Source organism: Hyla sarda, unplaced genomic scaffold (assembly GCF_029499605.1).
Source record: "Hyla sarda isolate aHylSar1 unplaced genomic scaffold, aHylSar1.hap1 scaffold_78, whole genome shotgun sequence".
In the NCBI taxonomy this organism is placed as follows: domain Eukaryota; kingdom Metazoa; phylum Chordata; class Amphibia; order Anura; family Hylidae; genus Hyla; species Hyla sarda.
In genome coordinates this window covers 579,142-596,142 of record NW_026610803.1, presented here as the reverse complement: position 1 = coordinate 596,142, position 17,001 = coordinate 579,142, and the positions used below count along the sequence as shown (strand labels likewise).

Sequence of the window (17,001 nt, the reverse complement as noted above, 5' to 3'; positions counted from 1 at the left end):
GTCCATCCTATAAAAAATGACTTTTTATGCTACATTCACATCAGTGTGGAGCTCCATCACAACTACTGATAAAGTGGCTGGGGCAGAGGTTGTGGCACCAATGGAACCCAACTGGTCTCCTTCACTTTAAATGGGGTCGTTCTGGGTTTAGTTAGGCCATGTTCATACAACGGAGTCCCACTGTGCACATTGCGGAATTTCTGCAGCAAATTCCGATCCCAGCATCTATGTCTACTCTTTCTGTGAATTCCGCTCGAAAATGCATTGCCATCTATAAGATGGCGCATTTTCGAGCAGTCCTAGCGCAGTAGTTCTCAACCTGGGGTACAAGTACCCCCAGGGGTACTCAGCAGTTCTCCAGGGAGTTACTGGTCTGGACCACTTTGAAAGAAATGGTAGGTGTAAACATGACCTCAGATGTCTATTATTTTTCATAATATTAGCAGAGAAAAAGAAAATTGACATTCAGGTTTTTTCTCTGCTAAGTCCTGTCATTTTAACGCTAATGTGAACATAGCCTAATCAAATTCCACACTTAAAGGAGTACTCCGACGCAGCTTTTCTTTATCCTATTGTGCCCGGGCTGCAAAAAAACAAACCTTAAAGGGGTACTCTGCCCCTAGCATCTTATCCCCTATCCAAAAGATAGGGGATAAGATGTCAGATTGCCGGGGTCCTGCTGCTGGGGACCCCTGAGATCTCCACTGCGGCACCCCGCTATCATTACTGCACAGAGCAAACTCGCTCTGTGCGTAATGACGGGCAATACAGGGGCCGGAGCATCGTTATCTCAAGGCTCCGCCCCCTCGTGACATCACAGCCCCGCCCCCTCATGACGTCACGGCCCTTCTGCTCCACGGGAGGTTTCTGTCCTCCCTGAGCTCGTCATTACGCACAGAGTGAGTTTGCTTTGTGCAGTAATGATAGCGGGGGGCCGCAGTGGAGATCCCGGGGGTCCCCAGCAGTGGAACCCCGGCGATCTGACATCTTATCCCCTATCCTATTTGTGTATACCCAGGACTGTATCTATAACAAGGGGCATCCTCTACGTCTAGAGGAAAGAGGGTTTCTACACCAGCACAGACGGGGTTGTGAGACTATGGAACTCTCTGCCAGAGGAAGTGGTCATGGGGAACTCTGTAAAAGAATTAAAAAGGGGCTGGATGCATTTTTTGGAGAGTAATAACACCGCTGGTTATACAAACTAGATTTATAGGGACAGAACGTTGATCCAGGGATTTATTCTGATGCCATATTTGGAGTCGGGAAGGAATTTTTACCTCTAGTATGAGGGTTTTTGCCTTCCTCTGGATCAACTCAGTAGGGACTCATTAGGGATATAGGTTGAACTTGAAGGACTCTGGTCTTTTTTCAACCTTATTAACTATGTTACTGTTTACCAAAAATGGAAGGAGGCCTACAAAGAAAAAAAACACAGTACCTACAGTGAAATATGGTTGAGGTTCAATGATGTTTTGGGGTCGTTTTCCTGCCTCTGCCACTGGGTGCCTTGAATGTGTACAAGGCATCATGAAATCTGAGGATTACCAATGGATTTTGGGTCGCACTGTACAGCCCAGTGTCAGAAAGCTGGGTTCCGAGATCTTGGGTCTTCCAGCAGGACAATGACCCCAAACATACGTCAAAAAGCACCCAGAAATGGATGTCAACAAAGCGCTGGAGAGTTCTGAAGTGGCAGCAATGAGTCCAGATCTAAATCCCATTGAACACCTGTGGAGAGATCTTAAAATTGCTGTTGGGAAAAGGCACCCTTCCAATAAGAGAGATCTGGAGCAGTTTGTAAAGGAAGAGTGGTCCAACATTCCGGCAGAGAGGTGTAAGAAGCTTATTGATGGTTATAGGAAGCGACTGATTTCTGTAATTTTTTTCCCAAAGGCTGTGCAACCAAATATTAAGTTAAGGGTGTCAATAATTTTTGGAGTATGGTGTGACATTATGTCCAATTTGTCCTTTTGTTTTCCTCCCTTTTTTGGTTTAGTTCCAATACACACAAAGGGAATAAACATGTGTATAGCAAAACATGTGTTACTGCAATCCTTTTCTGTGAGAAATATTTCAGGGGTGCCAACATTTACGGCCATGACTGTATATATACAGTTGATAACAGACTGAAATAATATGAAGGTTTTTAAGTACACGTATTCAATACAAAGTAATGGATTTATAAAGGAAATTCTCTGGCCGACATTTATCATTTCTTTAGACCGTTTTTTTGTGTCTAGAAAAGGTGCAAAAAAGGCGCAAGCATGGTTTATTTGCGCCTTTTGGTTTACACATTTCTGCTGATTTTGAGTTGCAATCCACTGATTTTGGCAATACACATGATATGGAAGGGTTTTATGAACTGCGCCTTTTTTGTGAAAAGCGCAAAGCTTAGACTTAGCTTAGCTTTTTGGTGTATGTGAAGAGAGAAATTTTAGAAAATGTGACCTGCACAAAATTAATCAAATGTTCTGTGACCATTTAATACATTTGGTGCTCCTAAATTTTTTTTTATCAGCACACAAAAAAAGGTGTAGAAAAATGCTTCACTTACACCTACAATGATAAATGCCGGCCTCAGTCTTTCTGTTATACATGTCCATTTATAACTGTTTCTGGCTTTGTATTGAATAATTGCAAAAACCTGAACATGTAAATGCATCCTAAAAGGAGTTGTCCCAAGATAGACTCTTATCACCTATCCACAGTTATTGTTATTGTCGATAAGGGTTCTAGCAGTAGGACTCTCTGCAATCAGTCTCTCTTAACCTATACTGCTAATAGGGACAATCCCTACAACACCCTGCTTACCATGTGGCTGGGTACCTCTTTTAAGAGCCCATTTTAAAATGTCTGTAAATCTGGACAGGACAGGTCCTCCAGAGTAAGAGACACAAGTACGACATATGTGAAAACCAAGTGATATACCGTATTTTTCGCCGTAGAAGACGCACTTTTTCTTCCCCAAAGGGGGGGAAAGTTGGTGCGTCTTATACGGCGAATAAACACCTATCGTGGCGGTCCCTGCGGCCATCAACGGCCGGGACCCGCGGTTAATACAGGACATCATGCTGACCGCCGCGTTTGAAGCGAAAGTGACATTAACCCGGCTGCATCGGGAGGGACCTTACCTGCCTCCTCTGTGTCTGCTCCGTGCCGGGATCCCCTGCATGGCCAGCACTCTCCTTCGTCGTCATCACGTCGTCGCGCACGCCGTCCCGTCATCCAATAGGAGCGGCGTGCGTAGCGGCGTGATGGCGGCGACAGAGAGCGAGGATACCAGGCAGCAGAAACATTCTGGAGCGATGGGCAAACCCCGGGGATGCGGCGACAGCGATGGAGGGCGACATCCAGGGCAGCGGTGACGGGTCCGGAGCAGTGGGGACATGTATTACTTCCTATACCAGTGGTCTTCAACCTGCAGACCTCCAGATGCTGCAAAACTACAACTCCTGGCATGCCCGGACAGCCAACGGCTGTCCGGGCATGCCAGGAGTTGTAGTTTTGCAACATCTGGAGGTCTGCTGGTTGAAGATAACTGTCCTATACTTTACATTGTATTCTAGATTTTCCTCCTTTAAAATTGGGTGCGTCTTATATGCCGGAGCGTCCTATAGGGCGAAAAATACGGTACATCTCTTGAAAAATAAAATAATTCTGCAGTGAAATGAAGGAATAAGGAGAAGTCACAGCCGCTTGTATTAGAGGAATTCCCACTGCACCAGTATATAGTTCATTAGGACGGTTCAGCGTGGGATCCGGGCACCTGGCAGTTCTGCAATCTCTGCACCTGCTGTTTCTTATTGTGAGCATTCAGTCTTGTGAAAATAATTTCAACACTCCAATATTATTTTGTTGGCTGAGGTAGCGTGGATTTGTAGTGCCGAAATAAACACATACAATTCCTATTGTGAAGTGAGCATTGTGGAACATGAGGTCGGTCTTCTCCAGCTCGCTATACACATTAGATAAATAGTGGTCATAACATGATAATTTCTCTTGTGTCTTAATTACAGGCCCTAATCAATAATTTATGGCATTATTATAATCCTGCACTCTGTCCTAGTTTATATTTAATGCATTATAATATTGTATTATTTAATGTATTAATATAATTTTATGTGTTGTGTTTTTAGTTGCAAATAATACAACTTTCTGCATGTCCGGACAGCCTTTAGCCCAGATTTATCAATCTGCTTGACACTAAGACTGTTTGGTTTTACCCTTAACAACCAATCACATCTGAGCTTTCATTTCACCAGAGCTCGATAAGATATGAAAGCTGAGCTGTGATTGATAGAATCAAACAGTCTTGGTGTTGGGCAGAAAAATAAATCTAGGCACCAATTTTGACTGGACTGTTCCTTTAAAGGCTTATATAATCCCATAAAACAATTATCACAATATTTGTAGTATATTTCTGGTCATACACAGTAGTGCTGGGCGGTATGGCCTAAAATGAATATCACGGTATTTTTTTTATTATCACGGTATTACCGCCTGTCCCCCCACCCCGCGAGCGGGGTCCCTGTGCCCGCTAGCGGTGCCAAATCTGCCCTCCGCAAGCGCGATCGCTACCATCACCGCTAGCAGGGTCCCTGTGCCCACTAGCGGTGTCACAAGAATGCCGAGCGCGGCTCTGTTCCCCGTCCTTGTCAGCTCTCAGGGTACGGGAACAGATTTAAAAGCCTCGCGCGCAGCTAACGTAGTACTGCACATGCGCAGTACTACGCAAATAGCGTAGGGCTAACGCTAGGCTTGTAAATCTGTTCCTTTACCCTGAGAGCTGACAGGGACGGGGAACAGAGCCGCGCTCGGCATTCTTGTGACACCGCTAGTGGGCACAGGGACCCGCTAGCGGTCATGGTAGCGGTCGTGCTCGCGGGAGGCATTCTTGTGACACCGCTAGTGGGCACATGGATCCCGCTAGCGGTGGGGATTGATCGTGCTCGCGGGGACACTGGCTGACAGGCGCAGCGGGGGGACACAGTAAATGGATTAGCTTCTGTGAATCGGGCCACATAAGCACACCGTGACAAGTGAGGGTGCCGCGCTGGGCTCTACAATTCATCCGGAGGATGGGGGAGGGGCCCGACCGGTATAGCCGTATGGGCAAAAATCCATACCGTGGAAGAAAAAAAAAACGGTATCCGGTTCATACCGGTTTACCGCCCAGCACTAATACACAGACGGTTGATCGGTTATCTCTTTAAATCTCTGCATATACATGAATGTTCAAGATGGCCAAATTTTTACATGTTCTTGATAGTGAAAGCGGAGGTGTAAGCTGTTGTCAGACAGCTCTGGCAGTATCTTATATCTGTGAGAGCAAAGGGGGCAGGCAATTGAAATCCAACATGCCCCTTCCTTCTCACAGATGATGACAGGGGAGAGGCAGAAGGCTTGTTACACTTTAGACAGTCGGTCCCATCGAAGTTGTAAGGTTCGGATGACTTTTGACTAAAGTGTGTAGGGAACGTTAGTTATATCTGTTTTTGGTTGATGACCAATATACACCTACATAGGTTGTCCTCCAGCCTTCTTAGAACCCTAAATTATACATCTTTCTAGTGATACCTTTTTAAAGGGGGCCATCACTGAATAATAAAAGGGGTTATTCCATAGTGACAACCACAGCATAGGTGATAAGTGTCTGATCATTAGATGTTGAACTGCTGGTACCTCCAACCAATCCTGAGGGAGGAATGCGTCTGATCACTGGGGGTCCAACTTGCTGGGACCCCGGCTCTTCTTGTATAAAGAGCGATCTCTCAACATGCCCCCTTTATGCATCTGTATGGGAGAACCGGAGATACACGAGCGCTGTATCTTTGGCTCTCCTATAGAGATGCATGGAGGCGGTGTGCTGACCACGCCCGCTCCAAGTGAGAGAAGAGCCAATGTTCGGCACACCGGCTCGCTGGGCAAGAGATCTGGGGGGTTCAAGGTCCAGCCCCCCCACAATCAGACATTTTATCCCCTATCCTATGGATGTACAGAAGTTACCCTTTAAGAGGCAGCCTCCACTGGAGCTTTTGTGATGGCCATATTGCTTGTCACCCAACTTTCCCTCAACGAGATCTTGCAACAAAATCGTTAAAAAACTAAATATAACAGAAAAGAAACAATTAGATTTTTTTTTCTAGCGAGTAAAATCTTCTTTAAAGGGGTACTCCGATGAAAAACTTTTTTTTTTTTTTTTTAAATCAACTGGTGCCAGAAAGTTAAACAGATTTGTAAATTACTTCTATTAAAAAAATCTTAATCCTTCCTGTACTTATTAGCTGCTGAATACTACAGCGGAAATTATTTTCTTTTCGAAACACAGAGCTCTCTGCTGACATCTCTGTCCATTTTAGGAACTGCCCAGAACAGCATATGTTTGCTATGGAGATTTCCTTTTACGCTGGCAGTTCCTAAAATGGACAGAGATGTCAGCAGAGAGCACTGTGCTCATGATGTCAGCAGACAGCTCTGTGTTTCAAACGGAAAAGAATTTCCACTGTAGTATTCAGCAGCTAATAAGTACAGGAAGGATTAAGATTTTTTAATAGAAGTAATTTACAAATCTGTTTAAGTTTCTGGCACCAGTTGGTTCAAAAAAATAAGTTTTTCACCGGAGTACCCCTTTAACTTTACTTGTTTTCTGGGTTACAGTAGAGACTGTGATGCATAATATATACCATAGCTTAGCCCTCTTTCAGACAAGGGCAGGTAACATATAAAATATATCTTCAGAAGGCGTCTGCAAGTCATCCATCCTGCAGAACTCTCCTGGCCTGGAAGGAGGTTCCAGCCCTGTAGTTGGGTTGTTAAAGCGTGTAAATGCATACATGGTGTAATAGATTCCCCCCGGGTTAGCAGTTCAAGGGAACAGTTACTATCTGTCTAATTAGTAGGATTATATGGGAAGCCGTTGTGTCTGTGCCGCTCGGCCGGGCGCTCAGTAATTCTTGTGTTTCCTGTATGCTGTATTGTCCGGGTTGGTCTACACTCCCACCTGAGGCCATGCCAGCCTGTGTTCTGCAGCTGCTGCACCATCATCTCTCCCCGAGCTGGGAAATGTCTAAAGACTTCATAACAATCATCTGCTCCCGAGGCTTTGTCTTTTTGTATAAAACTACTATGGAATGAACTGTTGGAATATCGGTACTTGTCTGACCGACTGAATTTTTATTTTTTTTAGTCTTTAAAAAAAAAAAAAAAATCCTGTACACTATTTGGGTACTCTGAATAGAGGTGAAGGGGATTGCTAATAGAGCCTCTTGCTCTGGAGGCCAAAGGCTGTCTGGACATGCTGGTATTTTGTAGTTTTGCAACAGCTGGAGGCTCAACAGTTGGGAGACACTGCAGTGGCAGAACCATCACAGTTATACACTTCAGTGCATTGATTTTAATAGGAACTCTGTAATGCTGTGTTTTCCTTGTGGTGGCGCTACAGGAAAATTTAACATTAGTACAGTGTATCCCAACCAGGGTGCCTACAACTTCCAGCATGCCCCATCAGTGTTTCTCTTGCTGTTGCAAAACTACAATTCCCAGTCTGTCCGGGCATACTGGGAATTATAGTTTTGCAACAGCCAGAGAAACACTGATTTAGGATGATATTTATGTTGCTGTTAATGTTATGGTTTATACTGTAAGGGTTTGTTCAGATTAACAAGGTGGAATATACTACCTTAAAATCTGCGTGGGTTTTATGTCTCAAATACATTAATTATGTCCAATACAGCCTGTAAAAGGTTGGCATGTATACTGGGTTCACCGCTTCAGGAGGGTGCATGGATGCTGTCCAGTTGGTATTCCCTGAAGTGGTGGTATCCAAAGTCCCTGATAGGATTAACCCCCTAAATTTGGAGAACACCCTTTTCTCAAAATGTGTTTGCTTTTAGTATGAATCAACAAGTTCTAAAACTTTGACTGAGATGTATTAAATAAAGTTTGATTTTTAATTCAACTCTTGGATCATATCATGAACTTTGAATACATTCACCATGGATTTTGGATGAATGTGGATTTCAGTAGTGTGAAAAGCCCCAAAAGATTGTTTAGTCTATGTAGCTATTGCTTTATCCCAGATATCCCTTTTAATGTAAGAGCTGCTACTGCGACCAGCTGATCGTCATCGGTCTTAAAGGGGTACTCCAGTGAAAAACTATTTTTTTTCATATCAACTGGCTCCAGCAAGTTAAACAAATTTGTAAATTACTTCTATTAAAAGATCTTAACCATTCCAGGACTTATCAGCGGCTATATGCTCCACAGGAAGTTGAGTTGTTCTTTTCTGTCTGACCACAGTGCTCTCTGCTGCCACCTCTATCCATGTCAGGAACTGTCCAGAGCAGAAACAAATCCCCATTGCAAACCTCTCCTGATCCAGACAGTTCCTGACATGGACAGAGGTGTCAACAGAGAGCACTGTGGTCAGACAGTGAAGAATAACTCAACTTTCCCTGGAGCATACAGTAGCTGATAAGTACTGGAAGGATTAAGATTTTTTAATAGAAGTAATTTACAAATCTGTTTAACTTTCTGGCACCAGTTGATTTAAAAAAAAAAAAATTGTTTTCCACCAGAGTAGCCTTTTAAGACCCCCAACCAGCAACCAGGAGAGGCCAAAAGATGTTCTTTTCCCTTAAAGCATACCTGATCATGTACATATACTTTTTATGTGTCTAGCACCTATATTTCTCACAAATATATCTTCTATCTGTTGCTCACTTGCTTTGTCATTCTGTACCCTAACTCTGCATGACTCATCTTCCTCCCTGTCTCTGCTGTGCTGTGCTGGGTCTCTTTATCCAATCACTGCAGCCTGCTCTGTAACTCCCTCTCTCCCTCCACTCCCACCCTCACTTACTGCATTTTGTCCATGCCTGTGAACAAAGATGATGGTACAGCCAGACAGGATTATGTTCTGGATGGTATGGGGTTTCTTTATAACCCATGATTACTATTCTAAGTATATTAGAAAGATTAAAATTGTAGGTGTACAACATATAAAAAGTTTTTGAATCTGACAGTGGCCATTCAAACAATGCTGATAATAATTTTCTGAACTTTTCTTCAGATTTAGTGAGGAAGGCATGGAAGTGATGGAGAGACTCATCTACCTGTTTCGAAAGTTCAGCCAAATCAAAGTGAGCAATGAAGAGTACGTCTGCATGAAAGCCATTAACTTTCTGAATCAAGGTGAGTGTCCGCTGCTTTGTGGTTTGCATTGACAAGGGGTTAACACTAGGTGGCGTTACAGCAGTTTTATGGGATTTGTGACTGAGCAAGAAGTAACTTTCCATTTATTAATCACATTTTAATAACAATTTAGTGCAGCCACCAAGGCCAGAACACGCGTCACTTCACATATGCATTACAGGCAGAAGCACTGGAAGATTAGTCCTTACCAAGTAGGGATTGTATGAAGAATCACCAGCTGTTCTCCCTTTATCTGGGAACGTTGACACCAGTAGATCAATGTGTTGACCACACAAATACACTCATGGTTGACATCGTGTCATTCTCATTTGTTGGATTAATATTACAAAGCTGTGTTCACTTCAACTATCTATTTTCTTTCTATTATTGCTGTTAAAAAAAAAAAAAAAAAAATTATGTAAAATATAACTATAATGATGAATTCAATTTTTTGACCCTACTACCACTCCTTATACAACATTTATAGCACTATGTGGTATTATCAGTCTGGGTGACTATTTATTATAAGATTTAAAGGGGTAGTCCGGCCTTAGACATATTATCCCCTATCCAAACGATAGGGGATAAGATGTCTGCTCACAGGGGTCCTGCTGCTGGGACTCCCACGATCTCCGTGCAGCCCCCGGCATTCTGTACCGGGCGCTGCTCCCAAGACGTGACGACTCGACAACGCCCCCTCGTGACATCACGTCACACCCCCTCCATTCATATCTGTGGGAAGGAGCCTGACTAACTCCTGCAATCAGAAATCTTATCTAATATGTCTGAGGCCGGAACACCCCTATAAATCGCATAATAAATCGCCCCCTCCCCCTTTCATAGACCTGAATAAAGGGTGCGTGGTGTGACGTCATGATGGGGCGTAGCTGTCACGTCTCGGTCTGGAGCAGTGTCGAGCACCAAATTCCGGGGGCTGCACGGAGATCGCGGTGGTCCCAGTGGTGGGACCCCTGCGAACAGACCTCTAAGGCCGGAACACCCCTTTAATAAGGATACGGACATATGTAACAGGAGAGGTAAAGTCAAAACCTGCGCATTCTTATGGTTTTACTTCAGTTTGCTGTGGTTTTTAATTGTTAAAGGGGGTATTCTGGTGTCCCTAAATTGTTGATATATTGCTGGGGCTGGTGAAATAAAGAAAATAAATATATACTTGCCTTACCACCTTCTCCTGCAGTTCCCACTACAGCTCCTGTTGCAGTTCCTTGTGGTCTACCCACACCCACCTCCCAATCGGAGCAGGACCCCCCTGCTAAGCCAATCACTGGCTGAGAGGGAACACATATGAGGCCAGTGATTGGCTGAACTGAAAGGTCCTGTTTCACCCTCAACAATAATTTTACAGCACTAGAATACCCCTTTAATTTCTGAGTGTCTTTTAGCAGGTACAACTGAAAGCCTGTCCTGCAGGGGCATGTATTTTAACTTTTTGTTTTTTCTCAACAGATATCCAAGGTCTAAGCAGTATTTCTCAGCTTGAGCAGCTGAATAAGAGGTATTGGTACGTGTGCCAGGACTTTACAGAGTATAGGTATCCACATCAACCCAGCAGATTCCCAGACCTCATGATGTGTTTGCCTGAGATTCGCTATATTGCTGGTAGGTATTTGGCAACTAGTTTGCATGATGGCCAGGACTTTGGGAATCATCGGTTTGCCCCACTTATTCTTAGTGCAATGTTAAATGAATGTTAAGTGTGTGTGTGTGTGTGTGCGTATATCTATATATATAAAACTCAACGTGTATGTGTGTGTATATCTATATATATATATATATATATATATATATATATATATATATATAAAACTCAACGTGTGTGTGTGTGTGTGTATGTATGTGTGTATGTTCCAGCATCACGTCCAAAAGGCTGAAGATATTAACATGAAACTTGGCACACATGTTACTTATATGTCAACAACAAACATAGGATAGGATGATTTAACCCTTACTCACCCCCATTTGCCAGGGGCGGGGTTTATGTTTAAAGTCCCATACAAGTCAATGGGAAATAAATGTTACTGCATAACTTCCAAACGGCTTGAGATATTTTGATAATACTTGGTCACATGTTACTTATATATCCACTTAAAATATAGGATAGTTAATTTAACCCTTAACTACCCCCATTTGTGAGGGTTGGGTATTTGTTTAAAGTCCCATGCAAATCAATGGGAAATGTATGTTCCCACATAACTTCCGTACGGCTGGAGATATTTCAATAACTGGTACACATATTACAGGACGGGAAAGGAGGACGGGATAGGAGGACGGGATAGGAGGTCGGGATATGACAACAATATAGGAGGACGAGATATGAAGTCAAAAGCTTCCTCCTTTGTTGATTTTCCTCCCCATCAAGGATTAGGAAGGAAAAACCGGACAACACCGGGTACTCAGCTAGTATATATATAAAACTCTGTGTGTGTGGGTATGGTCCAGCATCACGTCCAAACGGCTAAAGATATTAACATGAAACTTGGCACATATGTTACTAATATGTCAACAACAAACACAGGATAGGTGATTTAACCCTTACTCACCCCCATTTGGCAGGGGCAGGGTTTTTGTTTAAAGTCCCATACAAGTCTATGGGAAATATATGTTGCTGCATAACTTCCAAACGGCTGGAGATATTTTGATAATACTTGGTCACATATTACTTATATGTCCACTTAAAATATATATATATATATATATATATATATATATAATTTAACCCTCAACTACCCGCATTTGTGAAATGGAGGGGTTTTCGTTTAAAGTCCCATGCAAATCAATGGGAAATGTATGTTCCCCCATAACTTCCATATGGCTGGAGATATTTCAATAATACCTGGTACACATATTACTTATGTCATATAAAAAGATATGATATCACCCTTACCTACACCCTTACATAAAAGATGGGTTTTTGTTTCAAGTCCCATGCGAGTATATGGAACTTCCAGTACCTTACTCCACAAGCTCCGCTCTGCATCTCCTGGTGAATGTGTCAATCCGGCTAGCAAGCCACACCCCATCTCACAAAGAGAGGAGGTCAAGATAGGAGGACGGGATAAGAGGTGAAGATAGGAGGATGGGATAGGAGGTCAAGATAGGAGGACTGGATAGGAGGATGGCATATGAGGAATAAGAGGTCGGGATAGGAGGTCGAGATATGGGGTTGGGATATGACAACAATATATGGATGAAGTCAAAAGGTTCCTCCTTTGTTGATTTTCCTCCCCAACAAGGATGAGGATGGAAAACCGGGCCTGGTACTCAGCTAGAGTGTATGTATATATATATATATATATATATATATATATATATATATATATATAAACATTTTAAACACTAAAACTATGGTTAAACAATGTATGCTCATTGCAAGCCATCAGATTTTCCAATCTTCAGTATGCAATGACATTGCTGTCCTGTATATTGGTATAGTTGCTTTACAAAAGCTATCCATGGAACCGACATACAGGGCATCATTAAAAGGGGAAATAAATGGTGAAGAACAGGGGAAGGGAAACAGTTGGGAAAGTGCTTGTGTATTTTATTAAAAAGATTTGCTACCTATTAATTTTTGCAACTTTAAAAAATAAAATTTTGTTGTACGTTTTACAGGAAAACTGCTGAATGTACCTCTGGAGCAATTGCCTCTGCTTTTTAAAGCTTTTCTCCACTCGTGCAAGACAGGTGCTACTAAAGAGTAAGGAATGAACAAAGATTGACCGAAATGCTGGACCAGGGCTGTCCTGCATCAGTTGATGGAGAAACAAAAGGACAATTAGAGATCCCTGAATGGGAGATTTAAAAAAAAGAAAAATGTTTTTTATTTTCTTTTTTTTTTTTTAAACTCTTTTCTTATCTATTTATTTCTTGACAGAGTTGAATGTATTATCTTCAACACGGGTGCACAAACATAAATGCAGTTGTTGCATTTTGTTGCTGTTTACAGACCTAAAATTTTTAAAGCCTTTTTATGGGAGGGATTCTCTTCTTGTTATGGGAGAGGATAGATATGTTACAGTGTTGCCATTTTATGTGTAATTTTTCTTAAATTTACCTTTTTTTTTTTTTTTTTTTGGGAGTGGGTGAGAATTTATTTCATTAGTTTGAGCAAAGAAAACTACCTCGATTATTACTTTTTTTTAATAGATTTTGTTTGAATTTTTTCTAATAATAGATTTTGTTGCTAAAAATGCTGAGATTAACTTGTGCAATTGTTTTTTTTTTTCCCCTGAATTTTATGATTTATTTTGTGAATATTTACATTGTCTGGCTTTGGGCAAGAAGTAAATTGTGTAGATCATACCGGTAACAATGGGATCTCATAATGATAGTTTTTGGCCGAGTGCTCTTTTGTCTGACACCTATTTCTTTTGAACCTTCTCATAGATGCTTGGTTTAACCAATTTGGTAGGGAGAGAGGAATACACCGGTGCTTCTAGACACCTACAGCTGCGGCCTATCTCCCTTGGGAACAAAAGAATTGAACATATTAAAATCCAGCTTTGATCCCTCTTTTTTAAAGATGGCCATGTCAGTGGAATTTTCATTCAGCCAATCTCCGAATGTACATAACAGCCTGGCATGACATTTATGTTTCCTCTATGGGGAGGGAAACGGTAAGCCACAGTCAGACAGCTCTGACGATGGCTTCTCCTCTCCCAAAACAATAGGGTCAGGCAGTAAAAAACTAACAAGCCCCACTCTTCTCTCCACAACCTTATCTGTGAGTGAAGAGTCTGGAGGCCACCATACACTTTTGACAGTTGGCAGAAGATAGTGGGTTTAGCCAACTCAACCAAGGTGGAAGGACACCTTTAAAACAGCTGTCATCAACTTCAACAGCTACATTAAGATGTACTCAACAAGCAATAATTTAACCCATCCTGCTTAAAAAACTATACAGAATTTTAAAATGTTAAAGGAAATCTGTAGCAAAAACAACTTATCCCCCTATCCACAGGACCCCCCCCCCCCCCCCTGCACTGGGACATCCACGATCTCTTGCACGGGGTCACGGCTCTCCCATGCAGGAGGTGTGTTGGCCGCAGCATGACACCACGGCCGATACACCTCCTCCATGTAGTTCTATGGGAGAGGCGGGGATGCAGCGTTCGTGCCTCTCCCATAGAGCTGTATGGGGAAGGGGCATATGGAGGGGGCATACCGTCGATCTCACTGAGGTCGACACTAAGCGCATTAGCCGCTCTCACAGAGCGGCAGTGCCAGGGCCCATTTGGGAGATCACGGGGGGGACCCCACGATAAAACACTTATCCCCTACCCTGTGGATAGGGGATAAGTTGTTATCGCTTCAGATGTCCTTTAAACAAAAATAAAATATATAATAAAAAATACATATAATTTCGCCTTCTCCTTGGGAAAAAAAATATTTTCCAAATGGTAAAAAGTGTTATTTAAAACATTGAAGCCCATAAATGTCTTGGAGATACCTAAAATCTCATATTTTTTATTATATTTTAAATAAAATGAAGCTGGAATGATGTGGTGAAGCATCATTACAAAAAGGATTACAAAAGCCAGATACAATGATTTTTTTTTTTTACACAAATAATACAATAAAAAGTACATATTTGAGTTTTTCTCAGCATTTTTGTTATCCTCCAATTTTACATGTAGACCAATAAATAGATTTTATGCCATGGTGTTAGGTGCTGCTTTCCTCTGGCATTGAATATATTCACAGCACACAGCTGGTTGAAGAAGAACCATGGCCTCCTCCATAAATGTTAACTCCTGTCATCCAAGGGGAGCTGCTGCTCTACAGACTCGGGTGTGGCGGCTGCACATGGATCATACCAGCCAACATTTTTGGATAGGAAACAGGCCTTAAGCTGTGGCCACTTGTTGTAAATTTGCTTGTAAATGAAGGAAGGTTAAGCTTTACTATATGGTATATACAGTATATTTAGGTTTTTGAATCCTATAGCATTAGTTTTTACTGTAGCACCTTTTATGCCATTGCTATTTTTGTCTTTGGATATCATCTTCTAAGTAAGAGGGGCACCTGCTTCGCCAAGGTGCATATTTGATTGTGCACCCCTTTGTCATTTGTGTACCAGGTCAGGAGGGCATTGTCTTTTGCCTATTCAACCACATCTTCTTGTAGGCACAAGTACCCATGAATTTTAAACAGGGTAAAATACATTGTTCTAAGCTCAGGCATCACAGTTTGTTCCTCATGATTACATACAGTAGATTTTGGAATATTAGATACATTTCTCTTATATTCCTTCTCTTTAAAAGACACATGTCCATACTAGTGTAGATAAATGAAGGTTTCTTGATTCATATTTATATATATTACATTTTAAATGTAGTGATTTATGGAGTGTTCGAGGAGTTGGGAAATCCCACCAGTGTCCTGAACAAGAGCACTCATATGTTTCTGCAATTTCCATTGATTTAACTGGAGAGGTGGACATGAACACTTGTTTGCCTCTTATTTTAGATATCATAGGAAGTGGTTGGGGTTGACCCTCGAGGGCATAACACAACACTTGGGGCAGTTTTAGTTGTATTTCGCAACCCATGGTATAGTGTAAAATTGGAGGAAATGATCATAGCAACCAAGTTCCCTAAATAGATTGAATCTTCATGTACCACCATCTTTCTAACCACCATCGGTAGAACCATTTTATTGTTGAATTTTGTGTTTTAGGTTATTTTGGTTTGTTGTTTTTGCCTTTTGTGTTTTTGTGGTTAAAATTTTTATTGTATGTGATTTGTTATGCCGGAGGGAAGGAGGTTTTATTTTCATGATTTTAAGATTTCCTCTTTTTTTATACAAAGTTACTTGCTTTAAATTTGCCCTTTTTGGTTTGAGAAGCTAAATTCTAAGATGCCATTGGCTAAGATGTCTATTGACCAACAAGTACATTGAGAAATGGTCCCAATGACAGAAAAATATACATTGAACAACAATTCAGGTCTGCAGTAGAAACTTTTTGGGCTGCATAGATATTATGTTATTGGATATATTTAATTCCATATAAAAAGCAACCTGCAGGAAAAGCGGATTTACTTTGTTAGGCTTTATTTTTCTTGGTTAGTATTTTGCAAAAGCTATAACTAGAGCATAAACCAAGAAAAAGTCTGATAGATCTGCATCTTTTCTGTGTTTTGGACACACTCTTAGTTTACGGCTTGAGGTTCCCATACACATGAAACAGCTTTCGGCAGACCATTTGTTCAGCCGCCAGCTCTCTCTCCTATTCCCTTTCTACATATTCAAGTTAGGCTCAGTCAAGAACTTATGCGCTCTTGAGAGATAAGCTACCACCAGGCTCCTCTGGCATTGTCTTATTTTTCCAAAAAACAAAAGGATGGGGCAGTATAAATCCAACATACCTAATCCTTATTTGCCACAATATCATCTGATAGCAGAGTATCGGAAAGCTGCCAAAGTAGACAATTAAAAGGTTTATCAAACTTGTTTTGTGATATATATGGGAGCCTATATACGTACAGATGCAAATGTGAAAGTGGCCTAATGCCTAGTGCAGGACACTGGGTAGATGACTTTGATCGATTCCTCAGTACCTGCCTTAGTCATAACATAGAATATCACTTGTTTTCCCTCATCATTTGTAATCCGATCTCCATCATCCCATGGTCCAACAACTTTACAGGATCACCAGCTTTTCAAAAGATTTGAAGTCATTTTTGTAATGATGATTTTACATAACCATTTCTACTTATCTATGCAAAACTGCAGCCCAATTATTTACCTCATTGTATCTTTTCTGTCTGAAGAATTAAAGTAAGG

The 17,001-nt window shown here is 41.7% G+C and overlaps 1 protein-coding gene across 1 annotated transcript in view; it reads left to right on the top strand.

The window, feature by feature from the left end:
- The window catches only part of LOC130346293 (nuclear receptor subfamily 6 group A member 1-like), a 78,325-nt gene extending 65,045 nt beyond the window's left edge, over nt 1–13,280 (top strand). The window contains exons 7-9 of the mRNA XM_056554533.1: nt 9,074–9,195; nt 10,663–10,815; nt 12,829–13,280. Of these exons, the coding sequence (XP_056410508.1) occupies nt 9,074–9,195; nt 10,663–10,815; nt 12,829–12,917 (364 nt within the window). The 3' untranslated portion in view covers nt 12,918–13,280. The remainder of the gene's footprint in view (nt 1–9,073; nt 9,196–10,662; nt 10,816–12,828) is intronic.
- The last annotated feature ends 3,721 nt before the right edge of the window (nt 13,281–17,001 follow it).